Consider the following 18,670-nt stretch of genomic DNA (forward strand, 5'->3'; position numbering starts at 1 on the left):
GCGGGCTTGACAGCTGCTCGCCGGTTACGTATTCAGGATGCTGCGTCGTTGTTCGCACTCGCTTGGTGCGGATCGGGACAGAGGTCGATGCTTCGGACTCTCCGGATTCCGAACTAAGTTGCCGCTTGCGGGCGTTGCTGGTACCCTCGTCGTCGGACTCTCCGTCGTTGTCCGGGACAGGGTCATCAAACTTGGCCAGACTAGCGAAGAAAAGACCGACCATAGAGCCATACCTCTGTACAAGCTCGGTTTCGGTGAGGTCTCGCCGGTCGTCGGCCTGTTACAAGAGCGCCTTCAGCTCGCCGTGATGCAGGGCCTCAGAATTAATGCAGTAGGCCTCAAGAGCGGGTAATACAGGGCTGGCCGATGCAGTCCGAATGATAAGGCGCGCAGAGAAAAGTTGACTTCTTGTCCAACGGCTGCCTGAGAACATCCTTTCGGGTCTGACTTGGCTTATGGCCTTCTCATTCAAGGGATGGCCCCGCATGAACGCTGACCGGCTGGTAATCGTGTCGAAGTAAGAAGAAGCCATTTGCCGTTACCGAGGATGATGGTGAAAAGATGAATTTCAGGACCCCGAGTTGAGAACAAGAATGAAAAGTCGGTCGAATTGTTAAGGTCGCATGTGTGCGCGAAACAATGGAGCTCACAGAAACTTAGACATGTTGCGGGGGCCATACATAATCGCATTTTCCTTGAGGTTCTCAGCATGGGAGCCGGTTTCCGTTTTGGGGATCGTAACAAGACATGGCTGTCGCTTTCGACATTGATATGGAGGTACTTAGGTACCTAGCTAGGTAGACTGTACCTTTGTGTACCTAGACTGCACCCTGCCCGACGGTCAAAAGCGCCATGCGTCGATTCTAGCCGAGTGTTTTCGAATGGTAGGTACCTACCTGGTATTCAAGAAGTCAAGAAGATGAAAGGGGTAAAACCACAAGAAGGAAAGCAAGAAAGGTGAGATAGGGGGAAGGAGGTAATACAAAGAGACAAAGATGAGATCGACTAGGAAGAAAACGGAAGAGGAAGAGGTACAAGTAGATACTGGGAAGATGAAAATGCATGAGCAGCCTTCCGCATGGCCCGGAGGGGGAAGAAGGATTAGGAGGAGGAGAAAATGGAATAGGAATAGTGTTTCTGAGTTCGACAGCTGTGTCAGTCTTGAAATGAGCGCGGAGCGCCACAGTAATTTTCAGCGGGAGGCGCAGGTACCTTGAGGTCCCGGAAAGGGTCCAAGAGGCTAGTATTCCGAACAGTGAAGCTTAGATACACGGGATATATAAGCAATGCAACGTGAAGACTTATTCATATATCATGCGTCCATGCCTTTCCTGGTCTGTATTACATCACGCGCCTTCAGCCTTAATGCCGGGGGTTTCAACAGGCCATTCAAAGAACTTTCCGATTTTATCACGGAACCCAGCCAGCTGCCAGTCTATCAATGTGACCATTGCCCCCGGTTGTGGGCGAAGGCGCTCGTTCAACTGATGCGCAGGGCCAATAATTCCCCATCGCATGGCAACTTCTTTGACTTTGTGAAAGGGAAGAGGAAGAAAACATTCGGTCGGTTTGTAAAGGAAATAGTACATCATCTGAATTACTTAGGAAGGACCGCTTTGTTTCAGTACTAGAACCCGGACAAAAAGGAGGCCAGTAAGGTACTTATCGCGCTATCGTCTTTCTGTTGTGTTGGATAAGTCTCTTTGGAGTCTTTGGGGTATTCGATTCCATTTACGCATCCCATCCCAGTGCTTGATTTAGAAGCTATTATTCCTCATACCCAAGTCCCGGGTAACTATTACTGACCTAGACAAACTCGTCCGCTCTGTCTGTGAGATATATCACGTGGCACTCCGACTTTGGGATGTCCTCAAGTCCCGACGAGATGAAGTGGGGGATACAGACAGAGGCCGGAACGGTCAACACAGTCCAGGTAGGCCATGATTCGGCCCACAACGACGACCGACCTGATATTCCTTGATAGCTCGGCAGCGCCAGGCAGCAAGCATGGAGAGTCAAGCAAAGTTGACAGAACATTGAATCATCTCGTACGCTGTATTGTGTACTGGCCCAAGCTACTACTAGTACCTAGGCTTTGATGGCATGCCCTTGTTGAAAGGCACAGATAGCGCATACACACCAACTAGTAATTCCCAGCGGATGAGCAGCAACCGGCAGCTGGGCACAATGGGACTCAAGTACAACAAACCGCTCAGACCATACAGTGTCACAGCCCCATACGCTAGTCCCCGCCTCGCAGTCACTGGACGAGGTAGTGGTCGAACCAGGTGACAGCCTGGTAGAAGGCCTGCTCCTTGGCAAACCTCTGGACCTTGACCTGTGGGTCGCCGCGCACGGCAAACCCGTGCTCGACGCCCGAGAAGAGGTTGATCTGGTAGGGCTTACCAGTCTCCTTGAGGATCTCCTCGGACCGGTGGCGCTTCTCGTTGGGGAAGATGGAGTCGGTCTCAGCCGCCGAGATGGCCAGCGGGCCCGTGATGGCCGAGAGCTCGTCATCGTCAATGAAGGACGGGTGCGCGACGTAGCCGACGTCGATCCCATCCTTATAGTGTCGCACAACGTACTATTTAGACAACCCCACAAATGTTAGCCGGATTCGCCCCCCGCTGTTTATGCGAGTCAAGTCAAGCTAGGCATACCTTGGCTCCGAAGCAGTACCCCACGGCGCCAAGCTTCTTGACTCCGTACTCCTCTTTCAGCGCCTTGATGCCATCCACGACGATGGGGTCGACCGCCTCCTTGGTGTGCGGGTTGTTTCCATCGCTGCCCTTGGCGATCCAGTCCATGATGTTGAAGCCTGCGGGCTTGGGTCCGAGCGAGAGCGGGTCGCCGTTGAAGGTGTCGAGCAGAAGGGTGAGGTAGCCGTTCGCCGCGAACTGGTCGGCAATGAGCTTGCTGTTCTGCCAGATGCCAATGACATCCGGGCAGATCAGGATGCCGACTCCCTCGTGGGCCTTGTCGGCGGGCGGCGTTGCGAGGTAGCCATCGTGCTTGTTGGCCACTTTGACCATCTTGCCCGTTGGCTCACCACTGGAGTTGGGCAACCTGTCAGTGACGCCTTTCCGGGCCGTTGACATCTAGAGCTATGTCACCTACTCGTGCTTGACCCCGATGGTGCAGCATTTTCCAGGGGGGTACGAAGCCATGGTGGTCTTGAAGATTGTGGGGGGCGAAAGCTGCTGTTTGAGAGACCAGAAACGATGGGCGTCAGTCTGTGATGGCAGAATTCGAAGAGGACGGGTCGGGAATTGAGTGGAGAATTGGGATATGCGCTTTGTAGGATGCGTGTGGTATGGAAGAGAGAACCTTCTCGATCAGCAACGGAACTTTATTTAGCTCTTAAGTGAGGCCCGACTTGGATTGGTGCTCGTCCAGAATCTGATCGGTGTCCCGGGTGTACATTAATGTAACCCCTCCACTCATGCCCCTCCATGCCCCTCAATTTACACGGCAACGCGCCGAAACCCCACCTCCAGCATTGAGGTGAGCTCCTGGACAAATCAAAGGCGGCATTGCAGTGGTGTTAGGCAGCACCAAGGTACCGAAGGGTGCAGGCTGCTGCACTTCGGTCCCGGATTGCGTTCTCACGCGTAAACACATGACTGGCCTGGTTCTCTGGAGTCCTGGACGGGCCGCTCACAGAGGCCGGTGTGGTAACACTGTGGTTTCGCGGTGACGTAGGTAGTCCAGGACCTAATGTCCCGCCTGGTCAGCAAAACACTTTAGCATGCGCAGGATACCATGCAATACCGGCGGCGTTGGACACGCAGAACATAAGAATAACGAAGATCACGAAGCCGAGAAACCCTGATAAAACCCGCCGACAAGGTTCGATGCCGGTGCTACTCAACGGCAGTTCCTGGGACGGCTCATCATACTCCACAACGCTGGAGCTACAGCCCCACAGTCTGAGTTGAAAAGTACGCTCTCTTGGGCTCTTTGATCTCGGAAATCGGGTAGCATTAGCCATTCACTCTCCAAGGAAGCATTTCAGTGTCATAGCACCCTCAGGGTATGTGGCTAGGTAAGTATCTCGAGTAATGGACTTGAGTCAGTCAAGAACGGCTTTCTGAAGAGAACACTGTCCCTTTATCTGGGCCGCGGAAGCACCCGCAGTCGGGAAGGTGGAGAAGGTGTCGGCCAAGCTCACGCCAAGCCGGATATGCGTGTCATTTCGAATTGACGCCGACATCGAGCTGTCCTTTGTGCATCATCATCTTCAATCGGTGGACAACGGCTTGACTTTCGGTTCTTGACCACCAGCCACAAGTGTCAGTGATGTTGTAGCTTAGCCGCCGTACGGACCATGGAGAGCACAGTGCGGAGCGGCGGGGAGGAGCCGTCCGCAGCCGCTGTCGAAAGCTCCAGGGCTTCCGCCACTTCTCCCGGAGAGAAAACTGACCAAGACGGTCGCAGCACAAGAAAGACGAGGGATTCACAATGGAAGGCCGATCGCCTTCCCTCTCCGGTCTTGACGCCGAACAACGGCTTTCCAAAACCTGCTGCGGAATCTCAGGCGCCAGGAGAGCGAACTGTCGCCAGTTCGACCCAGGGCGTCCCGACCCCCGATCCGTCAAGCGACAGCCAGAGCGACGTCGAACCCTCCAACAAACCTCCGTCGGCTAACTCCAATGGCGTCGCGAAGGACCCCAACATCAGCGTCGGCAAGACCCGCAGCAGGTCCAACACGAAATCGAGCCACCCCGATACCGTCCGGCGCCTCTCGGCATCCAAGATACAGGAATTGACCGCCGCCCGCGAGTCACTACCGGTCGCCGCCATTCCGGGTCGCAGAACGGACGATGCACCATTGACAGCCGGCGTCGTCGAGACAAGCAGAAGACTTTCGAGGGCCACAGAGGAGGGCACAATTTCCGGGTCTATGCCGGGGCGCCCAGTGGTCAATACGCGGACGTTATCCACGCCACCCATGGGTAGACAGCCGACCGCTCGGCAGCCGTCCCGCCGCAACTCGTTCCAGCCAGCCCCGCGGCCGCCTCCGCTCGAGCTCGACAGCCACGGCAACCACCCGCCGGCGACAAACAAAGCCGATGCACCAGCTCGGAACGACAAGATCGAACCCACCCCTCCGTCCCCAATCCCGCCTTCGATCCCGCTCCCGCCGATGTCCATCCCGACCCTGCTGCAGCTGGAACTTGCTGGCCAGCGGCCGAGTCCGCTCTACATCCACCACTCGTACACCAGCGACATACCATACGAGTCGAGCGCTGTCAAGTTTGAGCGGCTCAAGAACTTTTTGTTCCTGCCTATGTGCCTCGAACGCGTCATGGTGTTTGGGGCCGCGGCGTGCTTCGACGCCTGGCTGTGGACCTTCACCGTGCTGCCGATGCGCTTCTGCATCGCCGCGTCCGTGCTGGTGCGCTGGTGGGCCTATGTCGTCGGCAAGGAGATCAAGTGGCTGGTCGGCTTCGTGTGGTATGGGATGGGACGGCTGTGGAAGCGCGGACGCCGAGGCCGTTCGGTGTTGCCGAGCGGGTCCGAGAATCGAGCCGATGATTCTAGAAGTCGAAGTAGGGCACGAGACGGTGGTGCTGATGGCACTGGCTATGCCACCGCCTGGGCGGCCCACACTGGGGCGGACGCGACACCTCGTTTCCCGGGAGCTGGAGGCAGTGCTTCCTCTCAGAAACCAGGCGCTCGGGCGACGGGAACGTTCCGGCACCGCCGGACGAAGTCGAGCCCGTCCAACCTGACCTCTTTCCACAAGGCCGATCTGCTTCAGGGCGCCATCATCATCTGCAGCTCCATGGCTCTCATGAGCCTGGACGCCAGCCGCACGTACCACTCCATCCGCGCCCAATCGGCCATCAAGCTGTACGCCATTTACAACCTGCTCGAGGTTGGCGACAGGTTGCTGTCTGCACTCGGCCAGGACGTGTTTGAGTGTCTCTTCAGCACAGAGACGCTGTCGAGGAACAGCCTGGGCCGCTCGAAGGTGATGCTACCGCTGGGCATGTTCGTGCTCGCGCTCGCGTATAACGTTCTGCACTCCGTCATCCTCTTCTACCAAGCCATTACGCTCAACGTCGCCGTAAATTCGTACTCCAATGCCCTCTTGACCCTCCTGTTGTCGAACCAATTCGTCGAGATCAAGAGCACCGTGTTCAAGCGCTTCGAGAAGGAAAACACGTTCCAGCTCACCTGCGCCGACATCGTCGAGCGCTTCCAGCTCTGGATCATACTGATCGTCATCGGCATGCGCAACATCGTCGAGGTAGGAGGGCTGTCGGTGCCCGGCGCCGGGAGCGAGGACGGCGGGTCGACCAGCATGCCGCTGCATACGACGTCCAATTTGCCCGCCAGCTTCACCATCTTGCCGTCGTGGCTGTGGTCGGGCGAGGTGCTCTCTCCGTTCATCGTGGTCATCGGCAGCGAGATGGTGGTCGACTGGATCAAGCATGCCTACGTCAACAAATTCAACAACATCAAGCCGACGTTTTACGGGAGGATACTCGACATTCTCTGCAAGGACTACTACACCAATGTAAGCTTCATGTCGCGGCCCGAACCACTGATTTTAGATGAGGATTGCTCATTCATGACAGGCCTTTGTAACCCCGTCCCTGACTCGCCGCCTGGGCGTCCCGCTCCTCCCGCTGTCCTGCTTCTTCATCCGCGCCTCGGTGCAAATCTACAACATGTTCCTGGCCGCCCACCTCCCCACCCCGCTTCCGCCGTCCACGCAAACCTCCCTCTCCGCCGACTCCGCCACACCCTCGCCCGCGATGCTCGCCGCCCTGGACCGGATCGACAACCTCATCCGCAACGCACTGGGCCGCTCTGTCTTCGGTTACCCCTACGCCGAATACATCTCGGACAACGCCACCGGCGCAGCTGCTTCCGCTTCCTCCACCCCGTCCTCCTTCCTTCTCCGAGCATGGAACCGTCTCCCCTGGACGTCCGACGACGCCATCGCCGCACTGACCATGGTGGTCGTCTTCGGCCTCGTCTTCCTTGTCCTGCTGCTGGTCAAGCTACTGCTGGGCATGGTCCTGCTGCGGTACGCGCGCCATCGGTACGCGCGCATGAAGCTGCAGGAGCACGCCATCGCGGCGGGGCAGGCCGAGCGGGAGTCGTTTGACGCCAAGGGGAAGCGGGTCGGCGGGTATGCGCAGGTGGAGGTTGGCGAGGAGAGGAGGCGGTGGATCTTTGGGGAGGATGTCGAGGGGTTGCGGAAGGCCAAGGAGAGGGAGCGGAAGAATGAGGAGAAGGCTGAGAGGGACAAGGAGAAGGACTTTGCGCACGTCATTCGGTATGAGATGGTTGCCAGGAGGATTTGGTAGGCCTGTGCTGTATGCCCTTTTTGTTGTGTCTTTCTTGTTGTACAGCGAGTGCCTTTACATATTATATGTATATGACGTACATAAAGTCTTAGAACTTGTTGAAAGCGTTCATGGTAGAGAGCTGTGCGAAAGGCTACCCGGCTAGAGCCTGATTGTCCTCAGGCTGTAGTCGGTTACGGAAAACCTCAGTAAGGTGGGTTTTTACTGCATCTGCGTGGGCTCGAACGCGCAGGCTTTCGGTGATCAGGCGAAACGCACGAACAGAGCAGGCTGTAGGAGACTCGGGCCCCTCCTCCCAATACCGCTCGACCACGCATAGGAACTCTTTGTGTGTGGGCAAGGACCGTTGACGATGAGGGACGTGGAACTTCTATATATGCCTTACCTTGTCGTTGGGAATTATCTTTGGTATTATTATCATCGACCGACTCGGTGTGTGAGAGCCCCGGTCTTTCTCTAGCTGTGATCACACTCACCTCACCTCATGACCTCCTGGAAGAAAGCCCGGCGCGGTGTGTCGCCCAGGTCCCGTTGTATGGCATGCGCACCACTCCTACGAAATTATCAACAGAGTGATCCTGCAAGGTATCAATGGCGATATACAGCCCAAAGGTTTCCGAGATGAGCACTACAGCGTGGTATGATATCAGTCCTCTTAACGACCGCAGTACAGAACCAAAACTGGTTTTCATCCAACCGCTCATCTCCATTCTAAGTCCGGACGACAAACATTAAATAACTTACGACCCCTCCGCCATATCGCCCTCTCCCCCACCTGACATTCCTCCAGCCAACTGACTACTACTACTACTACTGCTCGTAACCAAACCCTTCTTACCGACATGCATCGCTCGCTCCAACTCCCTCTCCTCCTCTCGCAACCTCGCCCGCTCATACTGCAGCCTCTTCTCCTGCCGCCTCTTCTCCTCCGCCACGACCCTCTCCCGCTCCTGCAGCGCCTTCTCCCGCTTGCGCCGCTCCTCGCGTGCCTTCTTCTCTTCCTCCCCTTCTGCCTCCGCCGCCACCTCCCCAGCCTCGGGCGGCGGGCCTAGCCCTTTGATGTATGCCTCGATGAACGGGTCGCGCACGGTTGGGTCTAGTGAGATGTATCGTATATCGCAGAGCACCTGCGCGGGGAGGTGGGTGGGTAAGGTTTGGTTGTTGAGCTGCGACGGCGGGACCGAGGCGAGGAGCTTCTTCAGGTCGGCTTTGAGGGTTGCTTGGGGCAGCTTGAGGCGGTTGATGTGCTCGCGGTAGTACTTCTCGCGGTCCTTGTCGGAGAGCTTGGGGTCTTTCACGGCGTCTTCCTTCTTGTATTTTCGACGGAACTCGGGCCAGTAGAGTTTGGGTGTCGCTTTCGCCTGCAGGAAGGCCAGGTAGGGGATGCGCGGGTCTTTCTTCTCTTCCTTTGCGCGCCGCTCTTTGAGCTCCTGGATCTTGGCGCGCGACCACTCCTCCCACACTTCCTTGCGCGCTTTGGTGGTTGGCAGCACCGTGTACCGCGCGTCGTCGAAGATCTTGCCTTCCTCCATCAGCTTGTCCCACGGGCTGTACGGGTTGATGTTGAAGTCGTTGAGCAGGTCCTTGAACAGCTCACGCGCGTCTGAGTCGGAGAGCGGTAAGCCCTCGTCGCCGCCTTCATCATCCCAGCCTTCGCCCATCTCGGCGTCTTCGTTGTCCTCGCCGTACTCGGCACCCATGGCTGCGAGCTGGGCGGCGATGTCGGCCTCGGTGAACTCGGCGGGCGCGTCGTTGCCCGTCGGCTCTTCGGTGCGTTGCCGTTTGCGGGAGCTGCCTTCTGCGTATTGATCAGCATCCTCGTCGTCCGTCACCTCGACTTCTTCATATTCAGAGCTGTCGTAGTCATGTTCTGCCTCTGCCTCCTGTCCTCCTGTTGGCGGGGGTCGAGACGGTTTTCCGCCGTCTGCTGCTCCCTCCTCCTGCTGTGCTTCTTGTTCTTGCTCCTGCGGCTCTGTCGTCTTCCCCTCGGCCTTTTGCCGGATCCGCGCCTGGTCGAGCTCGAGGACGGCGGGCATCAGCTTCTCTGGTATGCGCCAGTAGCTCGCATTCTTGGCCGGGTTATACACGAACCGGCGGCCGTATTTGGTGTAGACGAGAATCCAAGGCTCGCAGCCCGGGATGGCAACTTTGGACCGCGGCTTATCGACAGGCTGCGGCCGCGGCCGGGACTGCGATCCGCCCCTGGCCCCGGCGCCAAAGCCATCCCGTTGACCTTGTTGCGGTTGCTGTGCCTGGGCGTACTGGGCCATGAAGGCGTTCGCAACGGCGGGGTCGGATAGATTGATCTGCGGCACCATCTGATGCTGCACAAAGCTGCCCATGGCCGGATTTATCGGGGCCGCGACTGGGACGGAAGCTGGGGCTGGAACGACAGCAGGCGCGATGGGCGCCACGGGGGCGACAGGCGCAATCGGCGCGACGCCCGGCCGCTTGTACGTGGACACTTTCGTTTCGGCATTGTAGTAATAGGTGTGACCCGTTGGCGCTTTGTGCTCGGTCCAGCCAGGCGGAAGCGGTGGTAGTACAGAGGGAGAGGGCTGGTATGCCATTGTGAATTGGGTCGGAAAAACCGTGGATGTTGCGACGAGCTTCGCAAGTTTGACGACGGCGCGGCCGGTTTTCGAAGTTAAAGTGGGGCCGACCCACACGTGCCCAGACCTAGAAGCCGATAGCTGAGTTTGCTCAGAAACCCAAAAGTGGTCTGTGCACCACTGCGCCCACACCTTCCGTGTCTGTATTGAATGCTCGGTACGTGCAATGTGCAGTAGGTTAGCCATAATTGGCTTAGTGCCCTGGCCCACCCTCCCCGGGAATTGCATATCTTCTATAGCGCCATAGCTATTGCCATCCTCTTCTTTCTTCTTTAACACAATCCATAATATTCGCAGTAGATAATCTTGACAGCCATTTCTATTAATACCGTCGATTATATATATAATCTACATCTATATTTTGTATTCTCAAGCTTCTTATCTATACCTAACATTTTTTCTAGCCCAAATAGCTGTGACGAAACCATAGGCAGTCCTGCCTCTGAAAGGGTTTGCCGGTCGAAGGTAATGCTGGTCGGACTGTAGGTCTCGGTGAAGCCAAAGGGTTCACAACAATGCAAGTCGCAATGTCTGCACAGTAGATGAAGGCTACTGCTTGTATTACTCACTGAGGAAGCTAGCTATCTGAATGAGTGATAAAATGATAGAACTATATATAGCTTCCTCCCCTAGGTATCCCGTACCTAGATCTCTGGAACATTTGGAACAATTGTAGTTCTCGTTGTTCCAGATGGAACAACGTTCCTTGGCGTTGTTCCTTGGGAACAATTGTTCTTGGCATTGTTCCCAATCTTCCCAATCCTCATTGGTCCTTCCTGGCTCGTAATGATTGGATACGGGCTCACCCGCTGACCATGCAGGTCGGCCCCCACCGGCCTCTGCAGGTTGATTCATAACACCGTACGATGCCTCGGGGCAAACGTTTTTAGAGTTTAGGGCTTCCTCCCCAACGGTGCTGGATCGTTACCTTTACATATCTGGATCGTACTGAGAAGACGCTGGTCTTGGAAGGGATGCCAGAGTCAGTATGTCAATCCAACCTTCGCCGTGTTGCTTGCACTTAAGCGTGCAGTACAGCATGCCAGTACCAATGCCGACCGGGGAAACATCGCACCGTGTAAAGAAGCGGCTCAGTTCATTGCATCTCTATTACATGTAGTTGCCATAGGCATGGGCACTGATTGTGATATAAGAGAACGACAACTCAGGCGTTATGGAAGCCCAAATTCATCTCCGTCTCCTTCTCTGGTTTGAGAGCACTGCTGCATCTCCAGGTGAACTGTAAGTCCTTAATCCCCCTTGGTCAGCGTCAATGTAGACAGCCTGACTGTCTGCTCACTGGATAATTACCTACCTCGGGCATCGCATGCGTGCGCTTGAGCCTCCCAGGAAATATCAATGGGTCCTATCGCGCCAACACGATTCAATCGGTACCAGGAGACACGACACTTTACCTTTCAAGTTGCCCACATGAAGTCCTTCCAATTGTGGGATGCACCGCGGATGTCGCACAGGAACGGCACGGTAGAAAGCTGTCGACACCACTCTCCTGTGGCATGCAAGGGACGGTTGCACGAGCGCAACCCTACCAATGTAATGCCGTTGGTTTGGTCACCATCCCCCAGCTGGACTTTTGGTGTCACTGTTTTAAGGGATTTCCATGCCGGCAGGTGGGAGGCGCAGTTGACTTGGGACGAAAGAACTTTACCCGTCCTCACGGGACCTTAAATCCTGCCATCTCAGCTTCCGGGGGCTCAGCAGCTGCACTGTGAAACTTGGGGAACTTGTTTCGGATAGGAGACACCAGACTCCGCCGCGCCAGGCTTAAAGCTTGGGGAGAGGAGAGATTCATGATATCGATTTTTAACCATGCAGCAGATGTCAGCATAACGTACCTGGATTCCCTCCCTACGACCTGGTCCTCCAAAAGATACTACTACGTACGTAACCCGCTGACGTGAGAAACAAGCCCAGCCCCTGTCCGTTCCCACCCATCCGTGCAGCTTGATTTATCCCCAGCAAACTGAGAGGTATCATCCCAAAACGCAGCTCGACAAAAAGCAAAAAGTAAAACCACAAGTAAACGACGCCCGCAAAACGCATTCTATTGTGCGCACCTCTTTTGCATGCTGGTATCTTTCCTTCCGCACCAGAGCGAGAAGCGCGGGAAGCCCTCCGAAGACTCGTTCCTCCTCCGCGGATCGCAATAATACCCCAGGGACTTCGCCTCATTCGCGCAGAAAGTAACGCAGCAGTTCGTGGTGTTGGGGAGCCAGATGTAGCTCGTGGCGGTGAAGTTGATGTCGAAGAAGCCCTCCTCCACGTAGACCTCGGTCGACTTGCCCTTGAAGTCGGGCTTCTCCCAGGCCTGGAAGGCAAACATCTTGAAAACGGACGGGTCGGTCTGGTTGATGAGGTCTGTAATGGTGGGCGTTGGCGCGCTGGAAGTGGATGTTGATCTAGTTGTTGTGGTTGTAGCGCTGATGCTTGTCGCGCAGTGGCGATTGTTAGCCGGTGTTCACAGATCTGGGGGTGGCCGCTTGGGCCGAAACTCACCTGCCGCTGGAGCTGGAGGCCGATGTTGATGATGTATCCCCCTCCGCCGCCTCGTCCGCTGAGTTTTGGCTGTTTCTTGCTGCCACCGCGCCGCCCACACCCCCTCCAATTGCCGCCACGACGATCACAAGGCCGACAATGGCGGCAACGATGATGAAGACACGCTTGCGTAGTCCGCAGATGCGCTTCTCCGGCGCCGGGCCGCTGCCCACGAACGTGCGGTCGTCGCCATCGCCGGCAGGGAACGATTGCCAGGGCACAGAGCTCTCCGGGCTTATGGCGCTGGCTGGGTTTCCCGCCCCGTGCCACGGTTGCTGGTACTGGTCGTATGGCTGCCCGGCCATCTGCATCACCGGCGACGGTTCCTCGTGCGGCAGTTTCGGCGCGTCATCGTACTGAGCGGGATACTTGCCCGACTCATGATAGTACATCTGCGGGGCCGCTTCTGGTGATGGATCGGGCACCACTTCTGGGAGAGTCGACACGCCCGTCATCGGCCGCTGCTGAACCACCTCCGGGAGGTTCTCATCGGGCGGCAACCCCATCTTTTGCATCACGCTCAAAACTGGCGCTGGGGCGTTCTCGATACGTCCACGTCTTCGTCGTCGTCGGCGCCAGGAATGACGCCGTTAGGTGTTTAGATGTGGCGTCGGGTTGGGCGATCGCGCTTGCGCAGGGCGTGCTTGGCTGGCGCTGAATGGGAAGCAGACGCCAACGTCCCTGAGCGCCCCTGAGCGCCGTTGATTTGATATTTAGCCCATCTGGACTGGCCACGGTCGATGGAAATTTCCCCACCGATCAACCCCTGCATTCACAAATCAGCAAGGCTCGATTGACTCGGATTGAGAGTCGATGCGGCCCGGATGGCCTGCTTGGCGTAAGACGGCGTAAAGTTTGGCGTCGCTTGCATGCAGCGATCCCCCGGCGCTGTTACCCTGTTTGGGGCAGCTGAAGAACTAGGGTTGCACTGGGACGTCCTTCGTCTCAAGGGTATAAGATGAGCGGCAGGGACGCACCAATCTGTGCCACCGCCCGACCCATCATTTCCTGCACTGCGACCGAGCCTTGCGCCCTTTTCCAAGCCTTCAGATGCGATGCTGACTTGTCAGCAGCATCGTCCAGGATGCTTTGGTATTCATGCCCGTAATAAGGCTGAGAAGATGGGTGCTTCCTGCTCTCTTCTTGCTCGATGGCCTGACTCTGCTGACCCCGTGCGGCTCAACTGTTTCTGTGGCATTTTGGTGCAGACGGTAGCTTTCCTTTGCCAAGGACAGAATGTGGACAGCTGAAGCGAAAGGGGCCTGGATCAACCAGTTTGCGAGTTCTGCAGCTTCTGCTTCTCTCGCGAGGGCAGAAACAGCAAACAGGGCGACCCAGTCGCGCTCTTTCTTGTTCTCGATCCGCCGAAGTGACTTTTAGGTGAGGCAAGCCGGTGTAGATAAGGTGCTGCGTAGTGGATGTGTGACACGGCAGGGGCGCTGAGGTCACGGGACATTCCGGCGGAGCGGGCTATTCCGGCGGAGCGGGCTCAGCGAAGAGCTCGTCAGTAGATGGTGTGAAGCTTCATGGTGACTGTGATTTTCCTTTTCGCAATCGATGCAAAAGTGCCGCAACGTCGCTCCGGAACCGGAAACCATCGGGAAACCGAGAAATGCTTGGGCTTAGAGATTGCCAAGGCTCGTAGTTCGTAACTTCATTTTCGTGTGTGCGGGGTAGGCAGTCGATCACTGGTGGAGCAAGGGAGCTGACCGTCTGACGAGTTCGAAGAGTTCTTTGTCCAAGGCCGTCCACGACTGTCAAGAAGATTGACTGACGGATGTTTATGTGATGATAGCAGAAGCTTAGCCTGATGTAATAAGGACGGGAGCTCCCACTTCAACGAAGAGAGATCCGTAATAAGAGAGCTTAAACCTCCAGTAATGGGAAGTGATCCCAATGTGTGAGCTTGGTCCAGGTAGGAAGAGCTTGCGATGTGGGCGACGACTGGGCCTGTCCGCTGGGTGTAATGGAAGCTGGTGGCCCGACGTCGGCTTTCAAGATCCAGCGAGGAGGCAATCTTGCCGGTGGCTTGCATGTGCACCTCATTCAGTTCACCTCCGATTTCTTCCACCGCCAAGAATGACCCACTCATTTGATAATCTTATCAGATCATCAGATAGCTCACCGGACCAATCGGAGTTTAAGGGGTCCTTCGGCAAAACTCTGCTTATGGACCCCTTGGTCGGTTGACGACCAGGTTGCTCGTCTCAGGTGGAAGACTTTTGCATCTGTCACATCGTCCGGTCTCTTTCGAACTCTGAGACTTCTGATGTAGTAGAAAAGTATTTCTTGCTAGCAATCAGCTACTTTAGGATACGATTCGAGGAAGGGCTCTTGTCAGTAGCCAACTTGCCTTACGGATTAGAGAACGCTGCTTCATGCCCGGTCTCGCGCGTTCCCTCGGCACAAAATGCTCCTACTGCGGTAAGGGCTCGGGTTCACTTCCTCGGTCCATCGTCGTACGATCTGATAAGCAATTGGGCCTGCCTCGCCCCTCCTTTAGCAGTGGAACCAATGTTGACATCCGTCCGCTCTTCGGAGGAAAGAGCCAGGGCTCGGGGGACGAGCAACGAATCACAGTGTTTGCTCCGCCTGTTCATTGGTTCAGCGAACAGCTTCCCTGACCTTGATGGCTTCCGGGGCCCACTGATCTCATCTTATCTGATCCGAAGATAATCCCGAACTGCCGCTTCCTGCCGCGCCCAACCCCTGGAAAAATGGCAAATGCATCGCCGCAACCATCGCCTGCGCTGCCGAGCACCCCTGGACCCCACTGGCGTGCCGCTTTCAATCGCGCAGCTTCTCATAGTTGTGGCCCGGACTGGCACCCTGCTGCTCTCGGTCCATGTCACTGATCAATCGAAAGAAAATATCTCATGGACCCCCACCGGGACGCGATTTAAATCATGTCAATGGTTACTGCAACCAGAAGGAGCTCCGCGATGGCGCGGGCGGTCCCCCCTGCGGTCGTTCGATGGGCGGCGGCGGATGAGCACGGCGCAATGGGGCCATGACGGGAGTCTATGACATGGGGCTCGCATGGCTTTTGGCCAAGGTTTTGGACCTTTGGTGCTTGCACGACTAATAGACAGGACCTCACCCCAGCCCAGGGCCCCAGGGCAATTCCGCTGGGAAACTATCAAAACTCAACCCATCGCCCGTCTCTCCTGCCGGGGAACCACCTCTCCCTTTCTCTCCTTTTACCCATCATAACACACGGGCCTTTGTCTCTTTTTCTCCTTACCCCTCCATCCCACCTCAACTTTCCGAGACCCGCAGGTTACGTCAACGGTCAACCGAGGTGGCAGAGCGCGGGCCCGTCACACAACTGACTAGCGTTTCCGTCAAACCCCGAGCTGGCCGCCCCGCTGACGACATCCATTTTTTATCGCAACTCGCAGAGGTCCCTTGTTGAGGTTCTGTCTACACCGCGCTGAAGTCGGACACTCGGACTTGGTCTTCACGCGACCGCCGTAGCCATGTCGCCCCACGGCATCAACGATATGGAACCCCCAGCCGCCCAGAATGGCTACCATGACCATGACGACGATGCGGTCCCCCAATTGGTGAACGGCGCTGCCAATGGCCACGCCAACGGCACTACCAACGGTCCCTCGCGTTCGTCACCACAAGACTTCCCCAAGAGTCCATATCTGAGGGCGGCAGAGGCCGATGCCGTGCTCGACCTGATCTGCGTCGGCTTCGGGCCGGCCAGCGTGGCGATCGCGGTTGCGCTCCACGACACGCTGGAGGCCGGCAAGCTGGCGCAGGCGCCGCAGGTGCTGTTCCTGGAGAAGCAGCCGCAGTTCTCGTGGCACGCCGGCATGCTGCTGCCGGGCGCCAAGATGCAGATCTCCTTCATCAAGGACCTCGCGTCGCTGCGCGATCCGCGGTCCAACTTCACCTTCCTCAACTACCTGCACCGGAACAACCGGCTGGTTGACTTTGTCAACCTGAGCACCTTCATGCCGGCGCGCGCCGAGTTCGAGGACTACCTGCGGTGGTGCGCGCGCCATTTCGAGGACGTGGTCCAGTACCAGCACGAGGTGCTCTCCATTGCGCCCGTGCACGAGGACGGCCCGCGCCGGATGTTCGCGGTGACGTCACGCAATACCAAGACCGGCGCGACCACCACCCGCCGGGCGCGGAACGTGGTGGTGGCCGTGGGCGGGCAGGCGTCGATTCCGAGCGTCTTCCCTGCACGCCACCCGCGCATCATCCACTCGTCGCAGTACGCCCAGCTCGTGCCCAAGATCATGAACGACCGCGCGGCGCGGTACCGCGTGGCCGTGATCGGCGCCGGGCAGAGCGCGGCCGAGATCTTTAGTAATTTGCAGACCCTGTACCCGAACAGCAAGACGTGCCTGGTGATGCGGTCCGAGTTCCTCAAGCCCAGCGACGATTCGCCATTGTGAGTTATATATGAATGAAAAAGAACTCCCTTCTCCTTCATCACGACTTAAACAGGACTGACGTTTTGCCTTCTTCCATTTCCCAGCGTCAATTCCATCTTCAACCCGGAATTCATCGACACCATCTACCCCAAGTCCTACGCATACCGCGCCAGCCTGCTCGCCGACGCGCGCGCGACCAACTACAGCGTCGTGCGGCTCGAGCTGATCGAGCACCTGTTCGAGGTCATGTACCACCAGAAGCGGACGCTCGGGCCAGACGAGAAGACCTGGCCACATCGCATCCTGGCCGGGCGGCAGATTGTCGGCGTGGAGGAGACGGGCGATGATGGAGCGCTGCGTTTGAAAGTCGCGGCGGCTTTGGCTGTCCCGGGGGACCTGCCACAGGATGGTCCTTACCTAGACGGGGAGGGAGAGGAGGAGGTGGAGGTGGAGGAGAGTCTGGATGTAGACCTTGTCATCTGCGCCACCGGCTACAAGAGGACGGCCCATGTCGACATGCTCAGGGATACATGGCATCTTCTTCCCGAGGTGGTTGATGCTGTTGTGGGTGAGAGTGAGAGTCGGATTCAGAGGGGAGACCGGTGGGTGGTGGAAACCGGAAAGAACGATCAGGTGAGCACCCGCGTGATGGAGGTCGGTCGTGATTATGGCGTCAAATTCTCCCCGGGCGCTGTTGCGCCTGGTTCGGGCGTTTGGTTGCAAGGCTGCTGCGAGGCGACTCATGGTGTAAGTGCAGTGATTTTTCTTTCGTATTTTTCTTCCTTCCTTCCTTGCTTCTTCGCTGCTGGGACATTGCCCAAGCTAACAAACTTGCCACCGCTACAGTTGAGTGATACCCTACTTTCTGTGCTATCTACGCGATCTGGGGAGATGGTGCAGTCTATTTTTGGAGCGTCGGCGTAAGAGAGATGGTGGGTTGATGTTTCTGACATGAATAAAAAGGACTTTAAGATAGGTAGGGGGCGCATTTTTTGAAAAAAGCATGTTGTTCTTCTTTTTTTCTTTTTCCGATGCAGCGTACTAGGAACACACTAGGACAAGAGACCTTTGTCGGTGAAGGATCTGCTGTAATTGGACACTCTTGAAGGAGAGCCTGCCCTCGCCCTCGCTTAAGCAGGCAAACCGATGGTGAGCAGATGGCTCACAGTGAGCCTCCGAGGGAGGGTTTGGAATGTTACGTCGGCAAGCCTGATGTGGGGGAAAGCGTTGGTCAACCAAACTCCAGGGAACTGCGGGACGCTTGTTTGGTAGGTACGCATGGAGGCCGAATATCGGATGAGAGTCGACCCCGTGTACACTGTAGGCGAGCGGGGAGTAACCCCCCTTCGGTTGGGTTGCTTTTTGACCGACGCTGCCCCTGAACGCCGAGTCTGAGGGTCGGCCGAGAATGGGGGTCTCACCTCACATGACGCAATCATATTACCAGCTATGACTAACGGGTCCTGGAGCTTGAGAGGGGTACAGGTCGTACAGCACAAGGCTTGATGAGGGGGGATCAGAGCGAGAGCGGCAGTACCCGACTTCGAACGCCGTCGGCTCCATCGGCTGAGAGCCAGTCGACGGCGGCCGGCGTATCTCGGTACGTTGATGAAAGATCCGGCCAGTGCAGTTGCGCGGGTTGTCTGGCCATCACGAGGACCCTGTCACGGCCGTCACAGTTGAGAGCGGCCTTACATGTTGCAATAAAACCTCGCTTTTCTCACAAGACCTTTTCTCCCCTTCCATGTAGACCCACACTCGACCCCTTAAATGGCCGCATATT

The 18,670-nt window shown here is 56.8% G+C and overlaps 5 protein-coding genes across 5 annotated transcripts; 2 read left to right on the forward strand and 3 right to left on the reverse strand.

Moving 5' to 3' along the window:
* Positions 1–1,815: 1,815 nt before the first annotated feature.
* B0T15DRAFT_541361 (dienelactone hydrolase) lies at positions 1,816–3,399 on the reverse strand. Its single transcript, XM_062869854.1, has 3 exons — positions 3,118–3,399; positions 2,661–3,051; positions 1,816–2,584 (listed from the first exon to the last, which is right to left on the reverse strand). The coding sequence occupies exons 1-3, from the start codon at positions 3,165–3,167 to the stop codon at positions 2,261–2,263; spliced, it is 765 nt and encodes a 254-aa protein (XP_062719605.1). The 5' UTR covers positions 3,168–3,399; the 3' UTR covers positions 1,816–2,260.
* Positions 3,400–4,327: 928 nt separating this feature from the next.
* B0T15DRAFT_513958 (eukaryotic membrane protein family-domain-containing protein) lies at positions 4,328–7,325 on the forward strand (the record flags this gene model as incomplete). The annotated part of the gene is made up of 2 exons (XM_062868086.1): positions 4,328–6,526; positions 6,588–7,325. 2 exons carry the CDS (start codon positions 4,328–4,330, stop codon positions 7,323–7,325), a joined length of 2,937 nt encoding a protein of 978 aa, XP_062719606.1.
* A 525-nt stretch (positions 7,326–7,850) lies between these two features.
* B0T15DRAFT_541364 (uncharacterized protein) lies at positions 7,851–9,924 on the reverse strand. Its single transcript, XM_062869855.1, has one exon. It carries the CDS (start codon positions 9,893–9,895, stop codon positions 8,066–8,068), a length of 1,830 nt encoding a protein of 609 aa, XP_062719607.1. The 5' UTR covers positions 9,896–9,924; the 3' UTR covers positions 7,851–8,065.
* Positions 9,925–11,814: 1,890 nt separating this feature from the next.
* Positions 11,815–13,278, reverse strand: B0T15DRAFT_285526 (uncharacterized protein). The gene is made up of 2 exons (XM_062863626.1): positions 12,455–13,278; positions 11,815–12,384 (listed from the first exon to the last, which is right to left on the reverse strand). The coding sequence occupies exons 1-2, from the start codon at positions 13,006–13,008 to the stop codon at positions 12,003–12,005; spliced, it is 936 nt and encodes a 311-aa protein (XP_062719608.1). The 5' UTR covers positions 13,009–13,278; the 3' UTR covers positions 11,815–12,002.
* Positions 13,279–15,746: 2,468 nt separating this feature from the next.
* Positions 15,747–18,102, forward strand: B0T15DRAFT_285513 (L-lysine 6-monooxygenase (NADPH-requiring)-domain-containing protein). Its single transcript, XM_062863625.1, has 3 exons — positions 15,747–16,904; positions 16,992–17,634; positions 17,734–18,102. The coding sequence occupies exons 1-3, from the start codon at positions 15,973–15,975 to the stop codon at positions 17,809–17,811; spliced, it is 1,653 nt and encodes a 550-aa protein (XP_062719609.1). The 5' UTR covers positions 15,747–15,972; the 3' UTR covers positions 17,812–18,102.
* The last annotated feature ends 568 nt before the right edge of the window (positions 18,103–18,670 follow it).

Source organism: Chaetomium strumarium (assembly GCF_033439665.1).
Source record: "Chaetomium strumarium strain CBS 333.67 chromosome Unknown B0T15scaffold_6, whole genome shotgun sequence".
Classification (NCBI taxonomy): domain Eukaryota; kingdom Fungi; phylum Ascomycota; class Sordariomycetes; order Sordariales; family Chaetomiaceae; genus Chaetomium; species Chaetomium strumarium.

Excerpts from the sequence above, each read along its gene's own strand:
- B0T15DRAFT_541364 (XM_062869855.1), bottom strand. The coding sequence starts at position 9,895 with ATGGCATACCAGCCCTCTCCCTCTGTACTACCACCGCTTCCGCCTGGC.
- B0T15DRAFT_541361 (XM_062869854.1), bottom strand. The coding sequence starts at position 3,167 with ATGGCTTCGTACCCCCCTGGAAAATGCTGCACCATCGGGGTCAAGCAC. Across the intron at positions 3,052-3,117 it reads ACCATCGGGGTCAAGCACGA|TGGTGAGCCAACGGGCAAGA; the intron begins GTAGGTGACATA and ends GCCCAACTCCAG. Across the intron at positions 2,585-2,660 it reads GGTACTGCTTCGGAGCCAAG|TACGTTGTGCGACACTATAA; the intron begins GTATGCCTAGCT and ends TTGTCTAAATAG.
- B0T15DRAFT_285513 (XM_062863625.1), top strand. The coding sequence starts at position 15,973 with ATGTCGCCCCACGGCATCAACGATATGGAACCCCCAGCCGCCCAGAAT. Across the intron at positions 16,905-16,991 it reads CCCAGCGACGATTCGCCATT|CGTCAATTCCATCTTCAACC; the intron begins GTGAGTTATATA and ends TCCATTTCCCAG. Across the intron at positions 17,635-17,733 it reads GCTGCGAGGCGACTCATGGT|TTGAGTGATACCCTACTTTC; the intron begins GTAAGTGCAGTG and ends CCACCGCTACAG.
- B0T15DRAFT_285526 (XM_062863626.1), bottom strand. The coding sequence starts at position 13,008 with ATGCAAAAGATGGGGTTGCCGCCCGATGAGAACCTCCCGGAGGTGGTT. Across the intron at positions 12,385-12,454 it reads GCCTCCAGCTCCAGCGGCAG|CATCAGCGCTACAACCACAA; the intron begins GTGAGTTTCGGC and ends CTGCGCGACAAG.